Below are 27,277 nucleotides of genomic sequence, written 5' to 3'. Positions count from 1 at the left end.
AGTCTCTAAACTTTGATCTCCTAATACATAGACATTTAAATGTTGTAATTTTTTTTAACCTTTATGATGTAGACGGTTTTTATTGTTTACATCCAAGATGTGGCCTTCACCTGTATCATATACGATGTGTGCAGTATTGGATGAGGGATTGACCCTAGTATCTTATCACTAAAGGCTGAGGTGGGCAACTTTATTATTTGAGTTAAATACAGAAAAGTGTCTTTTTTAAAATGAATTTTTATATAGTTTGACATAGATCGCTAACTTTCTATGAAGAGGAGTTGCTACTGTCACAAAGGAGAGGACCTCCGCCCCCCCCCCCAACCTGGCTCTTTGGAAAGTGTCTGTGGGGAACCTGGGGGGCTGTGTAATAACTCTCAGATACAACGGTAGACTTGACTGTAGGAGCTCTCAGCCCTCAGAGGTAAACTGAGGCTGAGGAGTAAACATTATAACCACATTCTGGGACCAAAATACACGAATACTCTTGTGCTTTGGAAGTTACCTGCAGATGCCTTCTCAGGTTGGGAGACTAGGAGAAGGCGCTCTCTAGAGTGCAGGCTCCCTAGAGATGGGCTCAGAAATTTGTAATTGATGCCATCTCTGTCTTCTCAAATGGATTCTGGTCATTGTACACAGAGTGAGTCTCCTTGAGGAAGCACAGAGGTATACAAACCACAGAATCCACAAGGGGTATCTTGCCTCTTATCCTTAACTAGTTTAAGTCAGAGGCAACATTCAAAATAATGACCAACCTGTACAACATGGGTATACCTGCCTGTAAGAACCCTTGTCCCACAGCCATAGATAATGAGTACCATTTCACTGATGCAACCCACTGATGGTCAGTCCTGGCTCAGGGCTGGTCACCCACACCCATATACGGCAGGACTACGAGGTCTGTGTAGACTGCAAGCATTGGTAGAAATTGAAACTATGACACTTGGGATGTGTCCTTGGGACAGCTGCCTGAAGACCTGCCTCTGGGATGACTCCCAAGGAGCTGGGGTTATAGGCTTGTGTCATGGCATCCAACTAGACCAGCCACACTTTAAGTGCTTAATGCCACATACGACTAGCGGCTACCATATTAAGTGACACAGGTCTAGACCATGGACTTCAGAATTGTTCCATCCAATCCATGAGGGAGCTGGGTAGTTATGTACAAGCTCCCATCAGGCATTGGTTGAAGGCTGCTGCAGGGCCATCAGAGACTCCATTCTTAAGCACTCTGCTAGATGGCAGGGAGGAGCCTTCTAGCAAAGAAATAGGAATCCTGGTTGTAGCCTATGCCGGCAACAGAGATAAGAGCCAGGGACAGGGGCTAACCCACATATCCCACTACATTTTATGGTGATCTCACTCTTGTGTCTTATCATTAAAACACTGCTTGCAATGTACCTGGAATCGTTGACTGAGGTATCCAGATTCAGTTCCCTGGCCTAAAGAATACACCTCAAAGTCTGACATTCAAGATTAAAGGGAATCTGTTTGTACCCTGCATGTTCTACTTACCTCCCACCAACCTCAATGCTAAGAGCATCCTTTTCCTGCTACTTTCCATATTATTTCTGACTCACCCCTATCCTCAGTTTCTGTTTATTTTTCTCTCTGATGGAATGTACTTCCTGTTTCCCTACCTACTCATGTACTCCTCATTCTTTACGATGTGGCTCAATTCCTACTTCTCTCTCGGAGGACTTCATTCTACCTGGACTCTTCCCCTGAGTTTCTCTTGCATATAATTTTGTACCTGTCCTTCTGTGACTCCTATCAACTTTGTGATGTATTTCCCAGGTAACTCACTAGCATGCACTCAGGAGATGCCTGACAGTTCCTGCCCATTCCCTGGGGCTTTATTCATACCCATTTCTTAATTATTCATGTAACAATCAATACATTTGGTACTCTGTGATCACATCCTTTATAGGAAGACATTAAATGAGTAATTGTAGTTGTGCGGTTTACTCGTGCTTGTAATGGTGAGCTCTAGTAATTGAAAAGCCTTGACAGTGGTCAATAAAGTACCAAGAGAGATGGCCCCTGAGAGCTGCTAAAGCCGTCTGGACTCATCCCAAATGTCTCTACCAATTTCAAGAAAAGTTGTCAGGAAGAAAACAAAGCACCTCAGTTAGTTTTAAAAAAAAAAAATTTAGTTATAGTTGGACACAATAGCCCTTCCTGACTTAGAAGGCATCTATACACGAGACTTTATTTTATTTATCTATTTTTATGTGGTGCTAAGGATCGAACCCAGGGCCTCATGCTAGGCGAGTGCTCTACCGCTGAGCCACAACCCCAGCCCTGCCTCATTTAGCTTTTGTAGATGATACATCCCATATTTTAAGTATTCTAAATTCTAAGAACACAAATGCAGTTTCATTTCTAATCTTATGACCATAGCCGAGTAAATTTTACGTAAGTTGTATACTATTTTTATTTTTAACTAGGGATTGAATTTAGATTGAATTTAGGTACTTGACTTGCTTCCATCCTTGGCTGTTATGAGTGGCACTGCTAGGAACACATGTATACAAATCTCTGAGTCCCTGTTTTTCCTTTGGGAATTGCTGAATCACATGAGAATTCTATGTTTAATTTTTTTGAGGAACTTTCATACTGTTTTTCAAGTGACTGTTCTCTTTTATATCCCCTCTAACAGTACATGAGAATTCCGATTTCTCCACATCCTCTGCAACTTTTACTTTGTGTTTTTTTTTTTTTTAAGTGAGTATAGAGCAGTAAAAGAGTTTTTAAAAAGTAATGGATGCGGGGAGGGAAGGGGGTAGTACTGGGGTCTGAAATGGAGCAACTTCTGTCATACACATTTATGAATATGTCAAAATGAACTCCATGATTAAGTATATCCATAATGCATTAATTTTTAAAATTAACGGATGAATGGATTAATGATGAAGAAGGATGCAGATAAGAAAGAATGAGGAGAGGAGGAAGGAAAGAAGGAAGGACAGACACGTGACTTGCTGCTATCATCCAAAACGGTACAGATCATATCTTACATTGACTCTTAATGATGCTTTCCATATAAAAATACACCAACGATATCTAGATATAAAGTAATATGACCCATGAAAAAGGCTGCACAAATTAGAATTAAATGGGAAAATTTATCGGAGAATAAAATTCCTTGAGAATCAGAAAGATGGTTCTTGAATAAATAAATCGGCACCCGTGGAATGTTGGCCAGGAAACCCCTGTGCCTGATCATTTTCATCTTTTGGCAGGGCTGTCAGAGAGGCTGGTCCTCGTGGAATCCTGTTCTTTTCAGATGTCATTAAAAGAACATTCTTGTGGAAGCCCTTCCTGACTTAGCATCTATGTGCGAGCCATAGCTGGAATGGCCTTCATGTCTGAAGGAGTTTGGTGCTGGCTTCAGCTCATGCCCCGAGTGGCTGCGTGACCTCCATTGAGTGGGGTCCCCTCTCTGCGGCGCAGCTTCTTCTCTGGGAAGTGGGAAGGTGGAGCCGATATGTTGTAGGGAACGTCACAGACTTTCATTCATCTGTGCAACTAGAGTTCTTTAGACACCCATATGAGAAACCCACCTCTGTGGCAGTCCTGCTGAAAGACTAAAATGATCAGGCTCAGAGGTTTCCTGCCAAACGTTTCACGGAGGCTTATTTATTTATGGGGAAAAAAATCTTTGATTCTCAAGAAATTTTATTCCCTGAGAATTTTTGTGCCACATTTCTGTCTCTGAGAGTCTAGTGATGAGCAAAACCAGACAAAGGTCCCCACTCCCTGGTGTTCCAGTGTGAGGACAGACGGCTCTTAATCTAAGAGCCACACAAGTAAACATATGCCCACAGCCTCAGTAAGCGCATGAAGGGCTGATGGGGGCGCACAGGTGGGGAGCTCAGGACAAGTTGATTTCATCCAACAGGGAGATGGGAAGGGATTCCTGAGGTCGTGAGAAGCAAGGTGGGAATGTGGGGACCGTGGAGGGGACCTGGAGAGGAACAGGCTTTGAAGGCGTGGGAGCCACTGGATTCTCGGCCAGAACAACCCCTTGGCCAGTTGCCTTGTCTCTCTGCTTCATGATTTCCTCATCTCTGAAAACGGGACCCATGTCGGGTCCTTTTGACAGTTACTGTGAGGTTTCCAAAGGGTGACGCGTTTGATAGTACCCAGCACCATGCTGGCAGGTTACGTTGTCATTTCTGAGAATAACTCTGGAAGCAGAAATGTACTGTTTTGGTCATGGAGTTTTAGCTTTGGAGAAAGAATGAAAACAATGTAGAGGCTTCTTTTAAAACAGCAGAGTTCCCATTCTGCCCTGGCTGCTCTTTATCACAGAGCCACATTTGAATCATTTGACTATGAAACCCCCCAGGAATGACCTTGCAGTATGACTAAGTGACTGAGGCCCAGGTGTGAGGGATTGGTGGAGGTTGAGCCATCCCTGGCCTGAGCCCTTGACATTTGCACATGATAGAAAATGACTGGTCATGTGAACAACAGCACTGGAAGGAGACTGTGGCCCCTACCCAGGGGTCCTCTGCTCATCTGTATCGCCTCTCTGCTTACTCTGCCATACAGACTATGGTCACTCAGAAGAGACTGGCTACTCATGAGTCTACGTGCAATTCCTTCTCCAGATAAACCTGGGTTAGCCCTCTCTTCTAACTCAAGGTCTGGCAATTACTCCTTTAATCTTACAAAAGCAAACAGGAGGACAGAAATAACCCATCAATTGTTTAAAACTAAAATGGCCAACAATAATAAATAATTGCCACAATAGCTTGAGGTCAGGGTCTTAATTTATTGGAGGCCATTCAAGAATTTGAAGCTCTTCTTTGAGTTAATGTTTCACATCTTGTTTGGATCCTCCAAACTCTTGCTTCCACAGCAAGGCCATCAGATTGCTCATTGCACATTATTATTCTTGTTGACGTGCCAGACAGGCAGGAGAGCAAGGTCCTCTTTCCATGGATGGGAAATGATGATTCTTTTCCCCCAAAATGTGTAGTTCAAATTATCATAGCCTATTGAGAGTCCAAATAGTTCTCTTTCATGCCGTATTAGCTGTATTAATGATTGCAAACAACCAAAACACATGCTGGTTAATTTAAGCAGAAAAGGAATTTATTGGAAAGACATAGGCTAGTTCGGAGCAGAGGCCAGAAAGCCAGAGAACCAACTCGGGCAGGAAGCTGGGAAATACTCGACCTTCAAGTAGCCACTTCAGAGGATCTCATAAGGTCCCCATGTCTTAGCTCAGCACTCAAAATTTATAGCCCTCTGTGGGAGCATCTGTCAGCATCTTGGGGCCACTGACCATCCTAGGTCACGTGACTGCACTTAGGTGCCCACAGCATAGCACTCACGAGGATGGGAAGGGAGTGTCTGCCTCCTTTCTGTTGATGTACCCCTCCCATCTATCTCAAGTCCCCCAAACCAGGAAGAGATCAGGAGACTGAGTGGCTGAAAATAATGACTTTCCATTACATCAACCCTCTTAATGCTTCACTACAGCTCTCATTAACTGGCCCCCAGTTAGAGACTGGCTGCTGACATGAGCTGATGTTGTCCAAATCTCACATCACATAGCCCATCCTCATCCCCATGATTACCCTTGGCCTGTTCACTCCCCTGCTCTCCTGAACGATTCTTCCATTTCATTGCCCCTCGATCGTCCACCCTCTTCCTCCCTTTCCCCCTCCTTAATTCTGCTTCTGTTTTACCCAAAGTGGAAGCAATCAAGAAGGAAGCCACATGTTCCCACCACTTCTACCCACCCATCTGCAGCTGCCCTTAAGCGCCACTTCCTTACCTCCCACCAGCCTTTCCATTTGTTCTCCAGGTCCCCGCCAGCAACTGTCCCCCATCCCATCTTTATTAATTCGTTCCCTCTCTGGTGGATCCTTCCCATTAGCTTGCAAATATGCAATGATAATTCCCCCTTTAGAAAAATAACTCTCCCAGGAGCTGACTTCCGCCCACCGCCACCATCCGATTTCTCTGTTCCTCTTTACAGAGAGGGAGAAAAAAAAAAAAAAACCCTTTAAATAGTCATCTGTACTCACTGTTCCCATTTATTCTCTTCCTCCGTCTTTTAAACTCACTCCAGTCAGACTCCCCGCCCCATGACTCCACTTAGGCACTTTATATCAGTGACCTCGAGATAGCCAATTCCAGTGGCCAGTTCCGATTCTTCAGATAATTTCAGGCTATTGCCACATGTGACGACGGAATTGATCACTCCTTCCTTGGAACGTGTCTCCTGTGGTCCCCGGAAGCCATTTTCCATGGTTTTCCCCCCTGGCTTCTCTCAGTCTCCTTTGCTGGCTGCTCCTCGTCTTCAGCTCCTGTGACACCTCTTATTTACCTACATTTGTTCCCTGGTGTCCTATCTGGTCCTCACCGAGGTGGATCTCCAGCCCAGAGGCCGCCTTGAACTCCAGAATCTTGCATCTGACTGCCTCCATAGCTTAAAATCCAACAGGCATTTATTTGGATTTTCTCTGCTCAATCTTCTTTCCCTTCTCACTGAATGACAGCCCTTCTTTTCTGATTGTTGAACCTGGAGCCCTTCTAGACTTCTGTCTTCTGAACACCCCTCATCCGATCCATGAGAAAAATCTGCTGGGTGACCTTTGAAGCATCTTCAGAACATGACCTCTCCCTGCGACCTCGGCTGCCCTGACCTGGTTTGAGCACTTGATCATCTGCTCATGCCTGGATTATTGCAGGAGCCTCCTTGCTGCGCTCCCTGACCCTCCCCTGACCACTCCACGCACCGTGCCCATCTAGCACAGTTAAACCAGGGTCCTGACGGTGGCCTGAAAGGCCCTGCGGGACCCACAGACTCCACTGCCGTTCATCTCTTGTTTTAGTGAGCTTTTTAGCTTCTGGGACTAAAGAACCCAAGCAGCACAATCATAGAGGAGGAAATGTGTATCTGAAGGCTCACGGTTTCAGAGTTCTTAGTCCATAGAAGGCCAGCCCCATTCCTCGGGGCTTAAGGTGAGGCTGAGCATCCTGGTGGAAGAGAGTGGCAGAGGGAAGCAGCTCACATCATGGGGACCAGGAGGCAGAGTGACAGAAGTCTTCATTCCCAAGATAACAAAATATATACCCAGTAGTTGGGCCTCAATTCCCACCTCCTCCAGCCACACCCTACCACTTCAGTTACCACGCTGTTAATCCCCATCGGGATGAATTCACTGATTGGGTCAAGATTCGTAAAACTCGATCATTTCTCCTCTGAACCTTCTTGTACTGTCTCACATGTGAGCTTTTGGGGGGCACCTCACATCCAAACCATAACACCCCCTAAGCCCATTTCCTCCCACTCTGCTGCTCACACACTCCTCTCCAGCCTCACTGGCTTCCTTTCTGTTCCCTGAACACACCCTAAGGATTTTTCCTTTGGTAGGCCCAGAATTTCTGCCTGTCTTGCTCCCTTTCTTCCTCCAGGTTTGAGAGGTGACCTCATGACCTTCCCTGACCATTTTGTTTAAAACTGCAACCCACTCCCCCTCCAGACCTGGTAGTTTCTATCTTCCTTACACTAAGTTTCTCTGATCTAGTGTTTACGTTTGCTTCTTTCTGTGTTTCCTGAGGTATAAGAACTCTGGTTCACTGCTGTCTCCCTAGCATGTAGCATAGTGACCAGAACAGAGTAAATACCCCCAAATAACTATATGAATTAATTCCATGTATAGGTTATTAAATGGGTTATAGTTTTCCAAGTTTGATGTCTAGGATTTCCTGTGGCCCTCGTAGGAGTCTAGTGAGTGAGTGAGGCAGTGTTGTAGGTGAGGAGGTTGAGGCCCCCGATTCCCTAAGGACACGTGGCTGTCCTTAATGAGCTACCTGGCATTTGTAGTTCTGATCCCTGCAATCAACTATCCCCTGATGTTTTAGGTTATATATTTTTTTTAATTTTTATTGCTGGTTGTTCAAAACATTACATAGTTCTTGATATATCATATTTCACATTTTGATTCAAGTGGGTTGTGAACTCCCATTTTTACCCCGTATACAGATTGCAGAGACACATCGGTTACACATCCAATGATTTACCTATTGCCATACTAGTGTCTGTTGTATTCTGCTGCCTTTCCTATCCTCTACTATTCCCCCTCTCCTCCCCTCCCCTCTTTTCTCTCTACCCCCTGTACTGTAATTCATTTCTCCCCCTTGTATTATTTTTCCCTTTCCCCTCACTTCCTCTTGTATGTAATTTTGCATAACCCTGAGGGTCTCCTTCCATTTCCATGCAATTTCCCTTCTCTCTCCCTTTCCCTCCCACCTCTCATCCCTGTTTAATGTTAATCATCTTCTCATGCTCTTCCTCCCTACTCTGTTCTTAGTTACTCTCCTTATATCAAAGAAGACATTTGGCATTTGTTTTTTGGGGATTGGCTAGCTTCATGTAAGCTCCAGAGTACTAATTGCTGTTTGTTTTCCATTGTAGTATTGACGAGAAAACCCCATATCTGGCTTTGGGAGCTGTGAAGAATATCTCCCTAAACATCTCCATCTCCAACCTTGGGGACGATGCCTATGATGCCAACGTGTCCTTCAATGTGTCCCGGGAGCTCTTCTTCATCAACATGTGGCAGAAGGTAAGGGGGCCACCCCCAAAAGAAAGTCGGTGCACTCGCTGACTTTCTTCATAGCTTGGACTACACAGTGATTCTGCAAGGACCATTCGTTCACAAAGAACATTATTTGGAATTATTAGAATTTTTTCTTCATCCCGACGTTAGAGAATTTGTTGGTATAACTGAAGAAGAAGCTGTAAATACCTTGGAGAAGTGTCTGTATCTTATGTTGTCTCCCATCCCTTTTCTCTTGAGGACACTTCCTATATGACTAATCTCTGCCCCTTCTCTGAGATGCTATAGTCACCGTTGCCAGTACATGCATGTTCTAAAAATTTCAAGTTTAAAGCAATATTGCTGTGAAACATAAGAAATAAGGACAGATCACTGCTGACCGTGCTTGTTATCACCAGTACTGTTCCTGATGTTTTTCTATTCGTCATTTCTATCAGCGTGTACTTTGACATCTTTATTTTTCCTGAGGTATTTGAGGATATTGAGGGAATGAACTTGTGTCCATGAGTTAGGTGAGGGTTTATAGAGTGGGTTAATTTATTTGAATGAATTGAAATATATGCAGTGTGACTCCATGAAAAAAAAAAAAAAAAGGAGTGGAAACTTCTTCTCTCCCAGGGAACCCTTCAAGGCACTGTCTTTATAGAGGAAAAGGGACAGACTCCTCAGCAGGAGCAGGGAGTGACCCAGGCTGACCACTCTGTCCAGTTGCTCTGTTGACAGATGTTCAAATGGGAATTTTTGCAGCTTTTCAAAGAATGTACAGCATTGAACTGGGCTGCTCTGGGTTCTGTGTTAAAATGGAACCCAAATCGCTTTCTGAGGAAAACCTCCTAGCTCCTGAGCGAGCCCATTTGTGTCCATCGGTGCAGCCTTCTGTTCAGGCACCTACCCTGCCAGGCTCAACGGTTTTGACGGGACTGTGCCAAACTTACTCGGCCTAGAGGGCAAGTGAAGCTCCCGGAGCCACCCATAATGGAGGTACTCCAAGAACTTTCCAAGAAGTCACCTCAAATCCCTGCTGCTTAATAGCTCTCAGCAGCTTCTGGATTAGAGGAGGCCAAAAAAGCCATCAAGGACTGTGGGAAGGGCATGGAATCCATCCACCGTCTCCACCCTAAACATTATCCTGAGTTAAACCCAGTCAAGAGAGAACCAAGTAAGCTGTCGGTTCCGGCATCTCTGACCACTCCTAATTGCAAGTACCCTGATGATGCCATCTCCCTGTGTGGGGTGGGAGGACAGCTGAGGGGGAGGGGTTTACTCAGGGACCAGACCTGTGAAGCTCGTCTCTGGTGACTGGGTCATTAAATTACATGGTTTCCTCTCACTCGGGACCTATGGGAGAAATTTCTCTTCTTTCTCAGGCTTAGAGAGAGCTATGCCTTTCTTGGGCATTGTGTTTGTCTTAACTCTGAAAACAGTTTTGTGAATTATCAGGTTCCATTCGCTCTTACCTGTTGCTAGAAAATTCAGAGCTGGCTTCTGCCAATATGTAGGACTTGGAGTATTATTTTATGAATTAAGTAACCACTTGACTCTTGATTTGCTTCCTTCCCTTCACTGTGTTTTCCTCTTTGGCTTGGAGACTGAATAATATTCTATCATATAGATATACTAAGCATCACCTACAAATTTCTCTTATTGCATAGATTGATTATTTCCAGTTTTTTATTAGCTTGCAGACTGCATAATATTTTACCAAATGGATATATCTACAAATTCCTCTGACTAGGTATTTAAATGATTTCTAGTTTTTTTATTCTTTTTTTGGTACTGGGGATTGAACTTGGGGACACTGGAGTACTGAGCCACATCCCCAGCCCTATTTTGTATTTTATTTAGAGACAGGGTCTCACTGAGTTTCTTAGCACCTCGAAGTTGCTGAGTCTGGCTTTGAACTTGTGATTCTCCTATCTCAGCCTCCTGAGCTGCTGGGATTGCAGGTGTGCACCACTGCACCCAGCCAGTTTTTTTATTCTTTTAAAAATTAATATTGCAACGAACATCTTTTACAGATAGTAGTATTAACAAATGATCATATCCTTAGTTTGGGGGGGGGGGGAGTTCATGAGCATTAATGAGCACCTGCAATGCCCAGGGACTTCACAAACATTTCTGCATTCCTTCCTCCCTGCATGAGATGCAGTGCATGTGATTTATTGAAGGCTTGCTCTCGGGAGAAGAGCAGTGAGAGAAGCAAGATAGGAAAGGGAAGGCTGTGCAGGAGTGTGCTGTCAGGCCACACCTAGCCTTGATCTGTTCTATGTGGTGGAGAGAAGAGGGGGAACATCAAAGAGAATAAGTCATTCAGCAGACTTATCCCCCTTTGAAGTTGCAGGGGACAGCACCATTTTCTACCTCTGTATCATTATGGGCACAGGGCATGGGGGATGGTTTGTAGCCTCCCAGGCATTCTGGACAAAGAGGCTCTGGTCAGTCAAGGACAATATATCTCAGAAGGCCATAGGAATGAGTCCTCACCTCTGTAGCTGGCCCTGGGAAAATGGGAACACCTCATTTTGATCTCTTTGCCATTGAATTCCAGCATCCTATAAAATCTTTAGCACAGGAAACCTTAGGTTTCAGTGTGGCAGAAAGTTGACAAGGTGTCGAGGGCCCTTCGGGATGTGGTAAGGGTTAGTGTGAGAGTCGGGCAGGGCACAGAGACATCATGTGGCTGTAGGAAAAGAGACAAAATTTCCCTTCCCATGACAACTACTATTGTGAAATAGGAAATAAGTGGCCTCACGGTGCTCGGGGTAAGATTCTAAGAACACATGCATCCGTGGATAATGAAGGGAGCCAAGAGAGCTCATCCCACCTATGTAACAATGCATAGACCTAATTGAAGCAGCATATCCCTCCACAAAGATCCTAATGCACAAACCAAGAAAAGCATAACTCAGGAGATAGAGGGAAGGTATAACTATTAAGATTATTAATAGAGAACTAAAGTCCAACTTCCAGAACATCCACTTGTGTCCTTGAGGAAATTCAAGAAGAAATGAGGACAGTGAAGGATCAGATAGTTGAACTGTAGCATGGATGAACATGATATGACTGAGAGTCAACTAAAAATAAAGCTTGTGGCTGGGGTAAGGAACTGTTCTAATGAGACCAAGAAAGCAATGGCAGAATCAGTGTTTTGTGATAATCAGGAAAGAGCAGAAGCATCGGAAACTTATTCATGATTGTAGAGGTTCTGTGAGAATATGGAGAAGAACAAACCAAGGAAGAAAGCTGACAGTGTGGAGACGATAATCTGGAAGATGGAAGCTGGGGGGGAGAGGGGTCAGCAAAAATGGTTCCAGGAAAATTGGAAGAGAAGACGACTAATAGACATCATTCCTTAGACATGGAAGCAGCATCTCCATTGTCTTAAATGGGTGCTGCAAACACCAGACACAGATATTAAAAACATTTTGCTGTCTACACATAGCTTCATGCAATTTTCAATTTTCACATGAAAATGATACTACAAATACTTAATCGAAAACAAGTTTTCTAGAAACTTTTCCATAACATTAGTGTCAAACATTAAAACAGCATATCCTATTGCAGAGACATCATGTGGCTGTAAGAGTCAGGACCAACCAGAAAAGCAGATAGGAAGATGATCCTCCAAATCCCGAGAGCAATCCAAAATTGTAAAACCTAGCTAACTTGCCCTCCTTTGTGACATCCAAATAGAGATTCTTAGTTACGTGAGGATTCGTATTCTCTTGGCTCCCCTAGTTTGGATTTCCCTCAAAGCGCATACTGATACAATGATGTAGGTGCAGGTGGTTTATTTGGGAGTGACCTCAGGAGCTGCTGTGTGGGAGTGGAGAACTTAGACAAAGGAGAGAGAGAACACAGAAAACCATGCATTCATGATCCCAGTGAGCAACTTGGCTTCATCTTCTGCAGATCCTCTGAGAACCTGGGTATAACACACCCCAGAATCGTTCCCCTCAGAGGTGACAAGGCTGCTAGAGGAGTATCCCTCGTGTCACTCCTCATGGAGGATGGTTCCAGGACTTTAAGTCTCGGAAATGTCCAGCCTCCCCTAACTATGGCCCATATTCCCAGGGTCAGGAAGCAACTGAGACAGAAAGATGTAGGAAACTTTAGACCTGGAGGGTACTGACTTCAGGAGGCCGGTGCCCTGGTTGGTTCTAGGGACTGCATGAGAGCAAGGTACTTGTAGTATCTACTGCAGTCACCACAAAACTTCCTGAAAAATAGTTACGGACAGGTGAACCACTCAGGAATATGAAAGTTGTTGAATAAAAAGTGTGGTAAAGACACAGAATGAAACAAAAATAATTTTACAAATGTTCAAGGTAGTAAACAAATGCCGGGGGGGGGGAATTTGGGGAATTCTATAATATATAATTTAAAAGAGTCATTTTTTTAAAAGGGCTCTGATCTCATTGATCTAATACAGATTTGATAATTTGTCTCTGGTCCTGCTTCACATTCTTCAGGGTGGGGATCAGATTCCTCAGCTGTTTCTGTGAGGCTACATCCTCTGTTACCTGGGCCTTCCCAGCTTCCTTCCTACTCAGACTCATTGCTCACTATGTCCCCTTGGATGTCCACACAAAATCATTCCTCATTTATTACTGAAGCTGCTTTTACCCAAGTTCCCCCATGCCCCTGTTTTTGTTTAATGAACTATCTTTCACTGAAATCTCAACTTAGGCGTTACCTATGTAAGTTCTGTTACCTATGTGGGTTCCTGGCCTGGCTGCATGGGACCCGTCCCCTAACAGGTGGGTGAATAGAGGGGTATTGCTCTTGTCCAAAGTCACAGAGGAACTCAGAGCGCAGGTCTTCAAGGTCTCCAGTCTTCTCTGTCACTGCAGTTGATAAATGACATATTAGCTTCCGAGAGTAAACAACAACACCCAAAACAACTTGTATCAGTCAGGTTTCCATTGCTGTGACAAAACATCTAAGAAAAATCAACTTGGAAGAGGAAAGGTTTATTTTGGTTTCAGCCCATAGTTGGTTGGTGCCATCGTTTGGGGGGGGGGGCCTGTGGCGAGGCAGCACATCATGGTGGGAGCATGTGTGGAGCAAAGCTGCTCACCTCATGGAGGCTAAGCAGCAGACAGAGACCAGCATTCCAATACCCACCCCAAGGATACACTGCCAATCACCTAACTTCCTTCCAATAACACTAATTCCCAAAGATTCACCAGCTTCCAGTAACACCCCAGGCTGGATGGAGACCAAGCATTTAATCCTTTGGAGGTCACTCTAGATCCAAACTATAACACCCCCTGGAATTGGTTTTTCTGTGCTCTTCTAATGCAAGGCTGCTCTCATAGATTTATTCTGGGTTATTTTTTCCTTTAAGGGGAGGCTGTTTATACATATATGGGGATTACATGGTTGGCCACCTGCTGACTTTTTCTCACCTAAGTAAAGCTAACTTGAAATCACACTGCTCATTTGGTTAATTTATTGGTGGCTGCCCCACCAGAGCTCAGGGTGGAATTAACAGCAACTGGGGTTCTGCAGGGAGCAGCCCCCAGTGTACTGTGTTCCCTGCCAGACAAGAAACAGGGGTGGGATTATTTCCGGGGTCCCCTGTGGGAGCAGTGAGAGGGAGCTCCTGGGGTGGATGAAGGGTGTCCAGTTAAAAAGGAGACCAAGGAAATGAATAGATGACCACCACATTGCACGGCTCTGGGGTCGCTGTTCTCATTGGATTTTGTGAGCAACATCCCCAGAACCCAACTCCGCTGATACGATGTGTGTGGTGCCCTTGAAGCTATTCTGCTCTGTGACCCTTTAGTCAAGATAAAGTCATATTTTTGTTCTTGCTGTGGTGCTGCTTCACACCTAGGGCCTTGGCTCTTCTCTGAAACAGCAATGTCTTTGGACAACGTTTATTGTGTATCTGCAAGTCACCAGGAACTACACCAGCACTGGGAGTCAAAATCGTGCAAGAGATCTAGTCCCCGCTCCCAAGGGTCACAGTCTGATGGGGCCAAGGCATGTCAGCAAGTCATTAAAGTACGAGGTGCCAACTGTCCTACTGAGGCACTGAAAGGTTGATTGGAAAGCCCCGATGTGACAAGGTGAAATCAGCCATTTCTATGAATAGCCCCATGTTGGGCAAATCCTTGGATACATGCTTCGGGGAGATGAATGAGCTTCAGAAAGAGCTGCGGTGAGCAGGGCTGATGGTGAGGAACTGGCACCGATTGGGCCCACTTATTTAGCTAATGAAGGAGGGGACTGGGCTGGATCAGGAGTGAGAGGACAGAGGAGGAGGGGCAGCCCGGTAGAAGAGGCTGCCCCATGGACCAAGGGCCAGTAACATTCCTGGCAGCAGGTGACATCAGAACATTTTAGGAATAATGATGCCTGCAGTTCTAGGCTTGGCAGTTAGGACTCCTGCCTTCAGGCAACTATAAGGGGTTGACGGGGGAGAGGGACTGAGTATGTGTCACTTGGCTTTCTGCCACTGTGACAAAATACCTGAGATAACTTAAAAGAAGGAAAGATATACTTTTTTAAACAATTTCAGAGGTTTTAGTTCATGGGCACTTGGTTCCCTTGTTTTGGGGCCTGTGATGAATCAGTGCATTGCGGTAGGGAGTGTGTGGTGGAGCCAAACTGCTTAGTTAATGGTGGCCAGAAAGCAGAGAGAAAGGAAGTGTCTGGGGACAAAATATACCATTCAAGGGCACAACTCCCAGGGACCTACTGCTTTAGTCAACTGTTCGTCACTATGACCAAAAGACCTAAGGACAATTAGAGGAGGAAAAGTTTATTTTGGCTCATGGTTTTGGAGGTTCAGTTCATAGCCTGTGGCCTCCGTAGCTCTGGACCCTGGGTGAGGCAGAACATCATGGCGAAAGGAGAAAAGCAGCTCAGGACATGGTAACCAGGAAGGAAGGGGAGAGAGTACTTTATTTAACAGGGACTTAATATAATCCCCAAAGGCACATCCCACCTGCCTACCACCTGCCTAATCCACTGATAAATTACGACTCTCATAATCTAATCATTTCACCTTGAAAACTTCTTGCATTGTCTCAAACGTGAGCTTTCAGAAGCCCCCTTGTATCTAAACCATAATACCTACTTCCTCCAATGAGGCCCCATCTCCTAAAGTTTCTACTACCTCTCTATAACCCCTTGAGCTATGAATTCATAAATGCATTAATCTACTCATGAGGTCAGAGCTCTCATCCAATTACCTCCTAAAGGGCCCAATCTCTGAACATGGCTGCGTTGGGAACCAAGCCTCCAACACATGGGACATTGAAGCTCCAAACCATAAACTATATAAAAAGGGGCTAGGCTTAGGCACACACTTCCATGGTTTAACCCAATCCATGATCCACAAGGGAACAAACCTGGACTTGAATGTACAAGTTTCAAGCCAAGTGCAAGAGGTCTCCTAGCAGAGTTTGGGTAACCCCAAGGGGATACAGCCATTTGCTAAAGAGTTACCAAGGAGGCTGTGCCCAAAGAGAAGGATCAGCCTCCTGGACCTGGCTCTTCCACACAGGGTGAGGTGCTGACCTGGAGGCAAGGAACTGAAAACAGTTGGTTTATTTGGGAGATGCAGAAAACAAGGTGGGGAGTGGGAGGAAAGGTGATAACAGTCAAGAGAAGGCAGTGAATCAGAAGTGAGCTGTTAGCCAGCTTCCCCAGTGGGCAGTTTGGGTTAATCCTGGAGGGCAGCTCTGGAAACAGTGTAGAATACATCCCTCAGCGGGTAAGGGATCCACAGGATTTACATACTACCCCATCAAGAGTGGGCTGGAGGGGTTGAGTTTGTGGCTCAGTGGTAGAGCGCTTGCCTTGAATGCGTGGGGCACTGGGTTCGATCCTCAGCACCACGTAAAGTAAAGGTGTTCTGTTCATCTACAACTAAAAATTTTTTAAAAGTGGGCTGGAGGGGCTGGGGTGGTGGTTTAGATAGAGCACTTGCCTGGCATGTGTGAGGCACCGAGTCTGATTCTCAGCGCCCACATAAAAATAAATATAGAAGACCATTAACAATGAAAAAAATAATAGTGGGCTGAAACGCTGTAAAAGGTACCAGCCAGGTGGCAGGGGCTCACCAGCGTCTGCTAGCAAACGCCTCACTTTCTAGGTGCCAAGAAGTTGCATGCTGTCCTGATGGAACCCCATTGAGGTTCTAGTGCAAGAACTAGTGGTGCACACCTCATGGTCTGCAGGGATAGGGCAAGACAGGTGTGTAAACAGGTGAGGAGGACCAGGGGTGGGAACATGAGGGCTCCAGACTCAAGGCAGTACCCCAGCATTGCAGGTAGGAGTGAGGAGGATGCTGCCAGGCCCTGTTTTCCAAAAAGAAAAACTAGAAATCCACATTTTTATGTGAAGCCTCATGACTCTGGCAGCTAATTAAAATGTCTTCTGAATATTGTTTGAGCCAAACAAAACATGTCCGCTGACCACATCCAGCCTGTAGGCCACCAGCCTGTGACCCCCAGCCTAGCTGTTTCCCATATGTTCTGGTCCATTCTCTCGCCCGCCTGGCTGTCGCACGGATCTGCGTTTCTGGTAGAACTGAAGTCTGTCTGCAGCCTTGTTGTGTCTCGCGTCTTTCCCTTGGCAGCAGACAAGCTCACCAAGAGGACTGGAGCGTGGGGGCTTCAGGTGTGTGTGCGTGTCTGGGGGAGGGAGGACCCTGGAGGGATTCAACCCAAAAGTAATGTTCGTGGAACTTTTAAAGCTAATGATGTTTTGAAAAATGACATGAGGCTGGGATATGTATACTTTGCAGCAACTTTAAGAAGCAACTAATCTGGAGTTTGGATTTCAAAAGTGAAAGTCAGGAATAGGCTCCAGAATCTAGTGGAAGGAATGTGTGACTCTGGCCACTAGCAGATGCAGAGGAAGTCCCAGCCCTGTGTCTATCATCAGTGTGACCTAGGGCCAAAGGTCGTCTTTTGCACTTGAGTTTCTTTTTCTATAAAGTGGGATTTTTCTGAGGATTAAATGAGGTTGCAGCAAGCTAGTCACCAACAGGAAGCATCCCTACGGTGGGCCCTGACTCCCACCACACCTAAGCCCATACTGTATAGCTTGTTCACTTACTCAGAAGGTACACAGGTGGTCCCCAACTTATGGTGGTTCACCTTTCAACCTTATGATGGTGCAGGAGAAACTCTGCTTCCAGTTTTGAACTTTGACCTTTTCCTGTTCTAGTAGTATGCGTGGATGGTGCCAGTGACATCTTAGAGGCAGAGCAACCAGGCCAGGGAGGTTAGAAGGTGAGAATCAGCGTTGAGACCACTGGAAGAAAGGAGCCAGTGAGGAAGAATGATCCTGGATTCAGCGGGGAGAACCAGCAGAGCACTTCCAAGGCCCTTAGAGACAGAGTTCATGCTCAGTGTTGGTTGGCTGGTAGTTGCTGAATGTGGCCAAGGAGTTACAGCAGCATCATCTAATCTCCTAGAGAGACTGAGGTGGAGAGGGAGGCTATGTTCTTTTATTTCCTCTATGACAAAGCCTGTGGTGGGAGGTGTGCACACGTGTTAGAAGGTAAACTCATTTTTGCTGTTTGGAGGAGCGAGTGGTTTGAATTCCAAACTAAACTGGGCCTCCAAGCTGGGTCTTAGAAGTTGTGTTTTAAGACAGGTGACATGGAGGACTGGCGAGTTTGTTTTTGTTGTGAAAGGATTCTTCCAGTTTATATCTACCTTCACCATGGACAGGGTACTCCCTTTCAGGGGTCTCTCTCCTCACTTTCAAGGCTCCCCATTCAAGATGGCGCCAGGAGATAAGATTGGATTCCCTTTCCAATCTGGAGAGAGGAGGAAGGGGCTACACCCTTGTATACCTTTGTATCTGAGGGACCTTTCCTGTACCCAGATAGAGGATTCCACACAGAGACCTGTGCATTTGTGCATATGAACAAAACCCAATGTGACAGCACAGCCAGGAAGTCGCATCTAGGGAGCCAGAGTGGTTTGAAGGCAGAGTTGCACTGGGAATCCTTGAGTGTGTATAAGCCGGTTACAAATAGTCTCACTGTTCTCCTCTGAGGCCGGAACTGATTTCCATTGTGTTGAGCTTTCTCCGGTGTCTCTTGTCAAGTTAATAGTAGCCTGCAGGCAAATGCAACCCTCTGATCTTAATAGTTATCTTGGCCCAGCCATTAAGATGATGAATGAACTTTAAGATGATGAATGAACTTACTGCTTGCCCTTGTAAGAGAACCCTGAGGGTGGATATCTATACTCCGTAAATAATAAGTCTTTTCCGCCCTCTCCTGCTTTAATCCGGTGCCCCAAACCCTGGTGACTTTACCTTGAACTTCCTGCATAATGCCAGGCAAAAACCCCTCACCTGGCTCTCGGCCCAGTTGAGCTCCGGCACAGACCCAGCTCCTTATCTTGCAATATTGGCCTTTCTAGCCCTCATCAAAAGTAAATCCCATGTTCTCTCTAGACCTTTCAGTGTTGGAGTTACTGCTGAAGACCCTGGCCTTTGTCCTTAAGGGAACTAGAGGAGGTGGTGGGGAGCAGGTGCTCTGAGGTCATATTTGTAATTGCTCACCTGGATTTTTCATTTTTACGTGTGTGTGTGTGTGTGTGTGTGTGTGTGTGTGTGTGTGTGTGTGTGTGTTTTCCTGTCCCAGCAGAGAGGTCAGAGAGACCCGAGCCCAGAGTAAAAGGGCCTGAGAGAAAGCACGGGTACTTTCTGTGGCGGTTGGCAGGAGGAAGTGGTGGAGAAACCCAGATGTCCATTTCAAGTCACAGAGTGGCCTCAGTGTTCCCTGGCAGGGCTCAGTTTTCATGGGCATGAAAAGATTCATTTGTGTATTCACTGCGTTTGAAAGGAAGGTTGCTTTTTTGCTTTAGAAATGTCAACAGAGCCGTAGCTGTAAAGAACAACATTTCCCAGAGCCACGCGACTTGGGCAAATTTTCGAGAGGCGTTTAGAAAAGTGTATGGTTAAACTTCTGGGTTCCCCCCCCCCACCCATTAGTTGCAAAACAACAATTTAATAATTTCTTCTTTTAAGGGAGAACGGGGAGTGTCCTGGGTTCTAAATCTTTTTCATGAAGCAATAGAGCGCCTCTTAAAAAAGAAAGCCATGAAAGTAGACTGCCAAGCTGAGGCAAATAAAAGACAACTCCAAATATCCAGGACTGGGCTGTTTCCCTGGAGCAGATGCCGAGCTGAAGATTCAAGTGCAAGTGGTTTATGAAGGGTGTGTTCCCAAGGGAGACGGGCAGCGGGCGGGGTGAAGCAGGACAGGGCAGGGTGCAATCTCAGCAAAGTCCCTCGGAGCACGGCCTCAGCTTGATCCTGCACCCGAGCTCTGAACTAGCATTGTCCCATCTCAGAGAGTGTGACCTTTATTGTTTCACATTGAGCAGGCATTGGTCAAGGGCCACCTAGGGCAGAATAAAAGTTCCTGGTCATTTCCACCCCCACAGGGTGGCTCCAGGAGCCAAGGGAAGGTCTCCAAAGTTGACCCATGGTGCTGGCTCTTGGAAGCAAATGCAACTTGAAGCCAGAGGGTGGTCCCTTAAAGTGGACCCAGAATATAGAAGTAGAACACTGGGAATATTTGCTAGAGTAGGTTTACTATCAACTGGTCTCCTCCCTGTTCTGAAGGGTCTGTTACAGATACTGATAGTCTCAGTGTCACTTGGACACAGGGTATTACTGCCAGCATCTGATTTGGGGATTTGACGTTTGTAGACACACACCAAATTTAACAAAGACCCTGAATGAGCACCTGCAGACCATTACAATCCTTGAGCTGTTATTTCTTCCCATTAAGGTCAGACTTACAGTTGGCTCAGGATTTCCTAGAACCCGTGCTCTGTGATGACTTCTGCTGTGGTTCTTACTTGGGCATCTGAGTATAACTAGTCTCTCCTCTTAGCCTACCTTCATATGGGCTTTGATTCCCAATGCATTGATGAGAAAACAAAGACTTGCCAGGGTTAAGGGAACACAATAATTTTGGGCTCAAGACTCATAAAAGTTAACAAGACCAAGTTTACTCAATAGGTGGCTGAGCTGGTGCTGAGCATACCTTTTGACCTGTCTTTCACAGAGTTATTATCCACGTGGGAAATCTCTCAAACGCTTTGTGGTTTGGATTTTCCTCTGCAAGGTGGTTAATAAACTTCTCCATGTGCTTTTTCACTTATTTTGTAAAATACCTATTCAAGTCGTCTTCTGGAACATGAGGATGCTCCCACCCCATCCTCTGCTCCTCCTACCTCACTGGACGCTCCCTCTCTGCTTCCTTCCTCCTCATCTTTCCAACCTTTTAACATTAGAGAGCCCCAGGGTGCAGTCCTTGACATCCTGCCCTTCTGTCTGTCGTCATTCCTGAGATAAACTAGTCAAGTCCCAAGTGTCTGTCTCCAACCCAGACCTCATCGCTGAACTTCAGGCATGGGTATCAAACGGCCTGCTCACCATCTTCCACTTGATGTCTAACAGGTTTCTCACAAATAGGGTGTCCAAAATGGGATCCGAATGCCCCCAAACATGCTCCATGTGTAGGGAAACATCACCATCCTCCCTGGCTCTCCGCTTCCTCTTGAACTCCACATCTATTCCACAAACAACCTGTTGGCTGAACCCGCAGGGTATGTCCATATCCAGCCCTTTCCTGCTACCAACATTGCTTCCACCCTGGCCCAAGTCCCTGTCTTTCACTTGGTTACTGATTTGCAGTAGCCTCCTTCATAGTTGATCTTTCTACTTCCGCCCTTGCTGCCTTATACTCCTCTGCTCAGAACTCTCCGATGCTTCTCATCTCATTGGAAATCTTAGTTCTTTACAACATCCGGAGGACCCCATAAGACCTCATACCATTGCTGCCTCTCTGAACATGTCACCTATTGCTCTCCCCCGGCCACCTTTTCTGTAGCTATGCTGGCCTCCTTGCTGTGTCTTACAGCACACCAGGTTATTTCTGCCTCAGTGCCTTTAAGCTGGGTCTTTCCCCACATTGTCACATGGCCCACTTCCTTCCTGTCTTCTTGTCTTTGATCACATGTCACCTGATTAGAAACACCCTATCACTCCGTATATCCCTACCTCAACTCCTTTGTTCTGCTTTCTCCATAGAATTTATTGTCATCTGGCTTATTGTTGGTTTGTTGCTGAATGGCCTAGTTCTCCTGTAGGAATAGAAGCTCCCTACAACATGGAATGACTTTTTATGTGCTGATCCATACTTGCTAGTTACAGCAGTACCTGGGATGTGGTAGGACCTCAGTATTTATTGAATGAATGAATAAATGAATGGTGGAGGTATGTGGGATAGATGATAGATGCTTCCATCTTTCTCTGTCCTTCTATGTTTACTCTTAGTTATCATTATTTTTAATAAGTTTTATATTGTACTGTTAGATTTTAAGGATAAAATGGAGGAGTGGTTTGGAGAAACATGCTAATGTTTTTTAAACTCCCTAGAGAGGGAAACTACCAGAAATTAGAGAAATAGAGAAATGCTTCTCCCTGTTAATGGTGTCTTGCTGGGTTGAGTCAAGCTGAAAAGAGGGTGTTAAATCTTTTGGTGCTGAAACTCATCCCTGAGGGGCAATCTCATGTCCATGCCTTTCAGGGGGAGAGAGGCAGTGGACCAAGGCCATGCCTACAAATTCTCTTACCCCCTCCTCAGTTGAAGCCAGCATCTCTTTCCCACCAGAGGAACCCTATATTAACGTAGGTTTCTTTGGTGGCCCCAGGTTTGCAGTCTGTGGTAAGGCTGGGATGTGAGTCCCTTGAACTTAAAAATCAGTTGTGTGATGGGTTCTTAAAAGAATGCCTGGAAACACCTATGTCTTGGTTAGGTTTCCTCAGAAGTAAGCTCCAAGTCAAGAATTCCAGTGCAGGGGTTTGGCTGGGAGCTGAAGGTAGGGAGACAGGAAATGTAAAGGCAGAGAGCAAGCAGCTAAAAAAAGGTCAGGTTATCCAGCCAGGTACTACTGTAGGCAACTGGAGGTACTCCCACAGGGAGCTCTGCCTCCGTAGAACAAGCACCCAGAGTTCTCCCCGAGGGAGAGGGGGCTGAGGTCTTCATCCACCAACTCCCAGTCGTCATTGGTTGAGGGCTGCTCCTGGGGCATCCATGTGCCCAAGAGGTGGCGCTATCACAGACGGAGCTAACATCTTGTCACATATGCTTTCAGTCCATTGGTAAGGTCCTTCCTTATTGGAGAGGCTTTTGTGCTTGAAAAGGAATGGTCACTTCTGTTATTAGTATGTCTCATATCCCATTCATTTATTTTGAAACGACTATTATTTTACACATATTCCCATAGTGTTTACATAACTTGTAAATTAAAACAGGAATTTTAGAGGTTTAGGTTGAACCATATGAAATTGATACTACTGCATGTCAAAGATAGCCAAATATGGGCAATTTCATGTGCTTCATACCTAATAGATTTTCCCATTTTACCTTTGAATGCAAGCCAATAATCGAATTTTTAAAATAAGCCTCAGACTCTCTTAATGCTTTAGTGCCTTAAAAGGCAAACTCCTGATTCCCTGATCAATAGGCTAACGCTAAATGCCAAATACCTAAGTGCTAATATCGGGGATTTTAATTTCTTTATTATCTCTGTCCCGATTCTCATTTTGGCCTCCTGGGGCTATTCTTGTGCTGACTTTCCCAGAAGAGTTAGGGTTACCTTCTTAGCCTGAGGTGGGGAAGAGGGCTGGTGTCAGAGATGGGGTCCTGGGGTCCACTATCCAGTTGGCCAGTCACCATGAATGTTGGTGTCGGATCTCCTCCAGTCCCTTCTCGTCATTTTTGCCCCTCCAGCTTGGTTGGCTTTTCTCTTAACACCCAGTTCCCTAACTTTTCTTTGGAAAGCTGACTGAGGCCACTGGAGCTGATTTCTCCGGAGTCATAAACAGCTGCAAGTGCCCGGACCTGGGCCCCCTCAAGGCCTGGTGCAGAGATCCGAGAGCCCAGCACCCTAGGTCAGGCAGGCCCTGAGGTGTGACTCTATGGGGACTTCCCCATCACTGACGTGCATCCTCCACTCCCTTGATGTCCTTCTTGGGGACACAATTTTTGTACATCTTTTGCTTGGTTCTGGGGAGCCAGATCTATCGTTTTATATGTCGGGTTGATTCATTACAGTGAAAACTTCCCAAACTACTGGTCTGGACCCTCAGTATGTTTTGATTTTGTGTGTATGTGTGTGACCACAGTCTTTCCTCACGTGACTCTAGATAGTCTTCTCTTTATAATTCAACCTCAGTTTACTTTGTAAGCATTTGTTCTGCAAGATTACTTATTCCAATGAGGTCCAATCTGTTTCAGTTAAATCTGAAATTTTTGGGCAACTGCAGCTTTCTTTTTTTATGAACTATTAATTCTTAAAATGTTGATATGTTAAGCTGTTAACATAGCTTCTTTTTTTGACCTTTCAATAAGTATATTTTTAAAGTTCCCCCTTTTAATGAAATTAGGCATTTGCCAGTAAATGGATGAAACTGGAAACTATCATGCTAAGTGAAATAAGACAATCCAAAAAACCAAAGGCCAAATATTCTCTCTGTTATATGGATGCTAACTCACAAAAAGGGTATGGGAGGGAGAATAGAAATTCACTGAATTAGACAAAGGGAAATGGAGGGAAGGGAGGGATATGGGAACAGGAAAAGTGATAGAATGATTTGGACATAACTTTCCTATGTTCATATATGAATACACAACCAGTGAAACTCCACATCATTACAACCACAAGAATTGGAAGTTATACTCCATGTATGTACAATCTGTCAAAATACACTCTACTGTCATGTGCATCTTCTTTATCATTGTGTATCATTCTTTATCATCCTTTAGGTATGTTCCTGGGTTCAATTTACTAATATTTTATTAAGTATATTTGTATTTGTAGTCATAAACGATATTTGTTTATGGTTTGCTTTCTTGTGTGGTGTCAAGTGTTAGTGTTAGACTTTTGCTAGAGTTTGTGAAAATAAGCCAAAAGCTTGCCTTCTCCCTCTGGAAACGTGTAACTGGTATAGTCACAGCAGCAAGCAATAGGTGCCAGCCCTTAGCGAGTGCTTAATTCTATGCCAGACTCTGTGCTCATCACTTAACACTTGTTAGCATGTTTAATCCTCCCAGCAACCCAATGAGTATGTCCCAGTAAGATCTCTGTTTTCCTGATGAGGAAACCGAGGCTTAGCAAGGCTCAAGAAGGCACAGCTGGTAAATCATGAGCTGGGTTCAGGCACAGGTGGAGGACTCCAGTGGCTCTGATGCATCTTCTTTGCATAAAGGGGCTCATTGGCATATCTGACAGGTGAGCTGGCTGCACATGTGGCTTTGTGGATATTACCCTCTGGATGCCAGGCCCTTCATGAATTAGATCTTTCTCATTGTGTCATAACCCATTTTTTGTTCAGGGGCTGGCAGTCAAGGAAGCATTGATGAATTTTCTGGGGCAGCTGTGATTTGTCTGAAGAAGGCTCTCTTTAATACCCCAAGGATGTTGGCATGCAGACCCTGCCCCCCACCTGGGTCCCCCTGCAATGAGCTTTCCTGTGGTGGTCACATGTCTCCACGCTGGGTCCTGGGAAGCTGGCAGCAGACTCACCTTTCAGTTTTCCTCTCTGGAATTAAGTTGTCCCCAGGTGAACTCAAATAAAGGGAAGATGACACCGGAGAGCTTTGCCCTTGAATGGGGCTGGGAAGGTGAAATAGCACAGTCCATCCTGGTTTCCCACCTGCCTGTTGCACTCTGAATGGTTGGAAAGGTAGGAAGAGATGGAGTCGCACATTCTTGTCTCGGATCTGGCTTGAATTGTCTTGCTCTGTCCCTGACTCGAGGTCCAAACATTGGTGGACCCAAGCCGGGATTGGACCACGTTGGGTCCACCATTGTCCCAACTCAGTTCCAGATATTGTTTTAAAACCCCCAAATCTCTTAGCTTAATAAATACATGAGCAACTTGTTAGATGCTGATGGCTTTGTATTCTGGGCACAGTGGGTTTGAAATCCTTCTAGAAATCAAGGAAATTGATAGGTTATGAAATTATTAATTTTATCATGTTGCAACTAGAATCCAGTGTCCTAATTTGCTGGTGTATAAAGGTATAGTGTGGCAGTGTTGGGTGGTAGCTTCAGCTGGCAATTTTCATGAGATAAAAGCCCTTACTAGGGTCTGGGGTGGTGGCTCAGTGGTAAAGCACTTGCCTAGCATGTGTGAGGTACTGGATTCGATCCCTGACACCACATAAAAATAAAAACAAATATAAAAATAAAAACAAATATAATAAAGGTATTGTGTCCATCTACAACTAAAAAAACATTTTTTTTTAATAAAAAGCCCTTATTAAATGCTAGGGAAGATGTCCGTTGTGGAAGCTTTTCAGAGTGTGGAAAAATGCTGAGACTAGGAGGAATACAAGCCACTGCAGGAAAGGACAGTGTGACTGAAATGGAGTGAGCAAGAGGAGAAGCCCGAGACCAGGCTGAAGGCCCAGGTGGGGGCCAGATGGTTCAGGCCTTACAAGGTCCATGATAGGGTAACTGTGTGAATGGGTATGTCACGTGTGTGTGACAGCTTGTACTCTGTGACAGCCTGTGTATTTAAGCCCCCAATATGTTTAGTAAATGCAATAAAAGTGTTGATAAAGCTGGGCGCAGTGGCACACACCTGTAATCCTGGCTTGGGAGGCTGAGGCAGGAGGATCGTGAGTTCAAAGCCAGCCTTAGCGAGTCTCTAAGTAAAATACAAAATAGGGCTGGGGATAGGGCTCAGTGGATCGAGTGCCCCTGAGTTCAATCTCCAGTACCCAAAAAAAAAAGTTTATGAATATTTATTTATTATAAAATTCTAGTTCAGCAGTGAAATCTGGTGAAGAAAGGGTATACACTTGTCATTTTTCCTCACTTTAGAAGATAATTCCCCCCCTAAATAAAAGCCCAGAAACTTAATAAAAATAGAGGCTTTTTAATTGAGACCAGAATGGTCACAAAAACACACACACACACACACACACACACACACATACACACATACGCACACTCTCTCTGTCACACACACACACTCGCTCTCTCTCTCTCTCTCTCTCTCACACACACACACACACACACACACACACTTGGTCACTGCTGATGGTCATGACCCAGTGTTTGGATCCAAGTTTTAAATCTGAACCTTGTCATAGGAAGATAGAAGCTCAAGTTATAAAGAACCTTAAAATCATTTCCCAGATGGACTCCCTCCTGGTAATGGACATGGTCTATTGAAATCACAAAGCCAAATAGTATATCAAAAAATATGGTCCTTATTTTTATTTTTTTTTTAAGAAAACTAAATCTAGGTTCTGAATAATACCTTCTTTCTTTGGCCTCCCTGAGTGTGCTGTTGGTGCAGGAGAACGTGGGACTCCCTCTCAGCCCAGGGTTAGGATGTGTAGGCCCTGAAATGCTCTACCTGCTCTCGGGATCAGTTTTCCAGCCAGCTCCAGTGTGCAATATTAGCTTTGGCTTTGGGAAATGAAGTTTCTTTTACTTGGCTGGAAGTACACAGCAGCCATTTTATTTCATGTTGCTTTATGAATTAGCTAGGCAGTGAGAGGAAAGAGTGTATATTGAGCTTTGGGGCTTTTTTAAAGCATGATTCATTCAGGTTTCCTGGACTCCCTCTGGCCCGGCCTGAGTGAGCTCTCACTAGCCACTCAACCCTCCCACT

At 45.2% G+C, this 27,277-nt stretch overlaps 1 protein-coding gene across 1 annotated transcript in view; it reads left to right on the top strand.

Annotated features, from left to right (window-relative positions):
* Itga9 (integrin subunit alpha 9) overlaps positions 1-27,277 on the top strand; it is a 321,363-nt gene that overhangs the window by 185,155 nt on the left and 108,931 nt on the right. The window contains exon 18 of the mRNA XM_005317430.4: positions 8,444-8,594. Within this exon, the coding sequence (XP_005317487.2) occupies positions 8,444-8,594 (151 nt within the window). The remainder of the gene's footprint in view (positions 1-8,443; positions 8,595-27,277) is intronic.

This window comes from Ictidomys tridecemlineatus, chromosome 2, assembly GCF_052094955.1.
Source record: "Ictidomys tridecemlineatus isolate mIctTri1 chromosome 2, mIctTri1.hap1, whole genome shotgun sequence".
Classification (NCBI taxonomy): domain Eukaryota; kingdom Metazoa; phylum Chordata; class Mammalia; order Rodentia; family Sciuridae; genus Ictidomys; species Ictidomys tridecemlineatus.
Note: the sequence above shows the minus strand (reverse complement) of the source record. Positions and strands in the feature narration are given on the sequence as shown.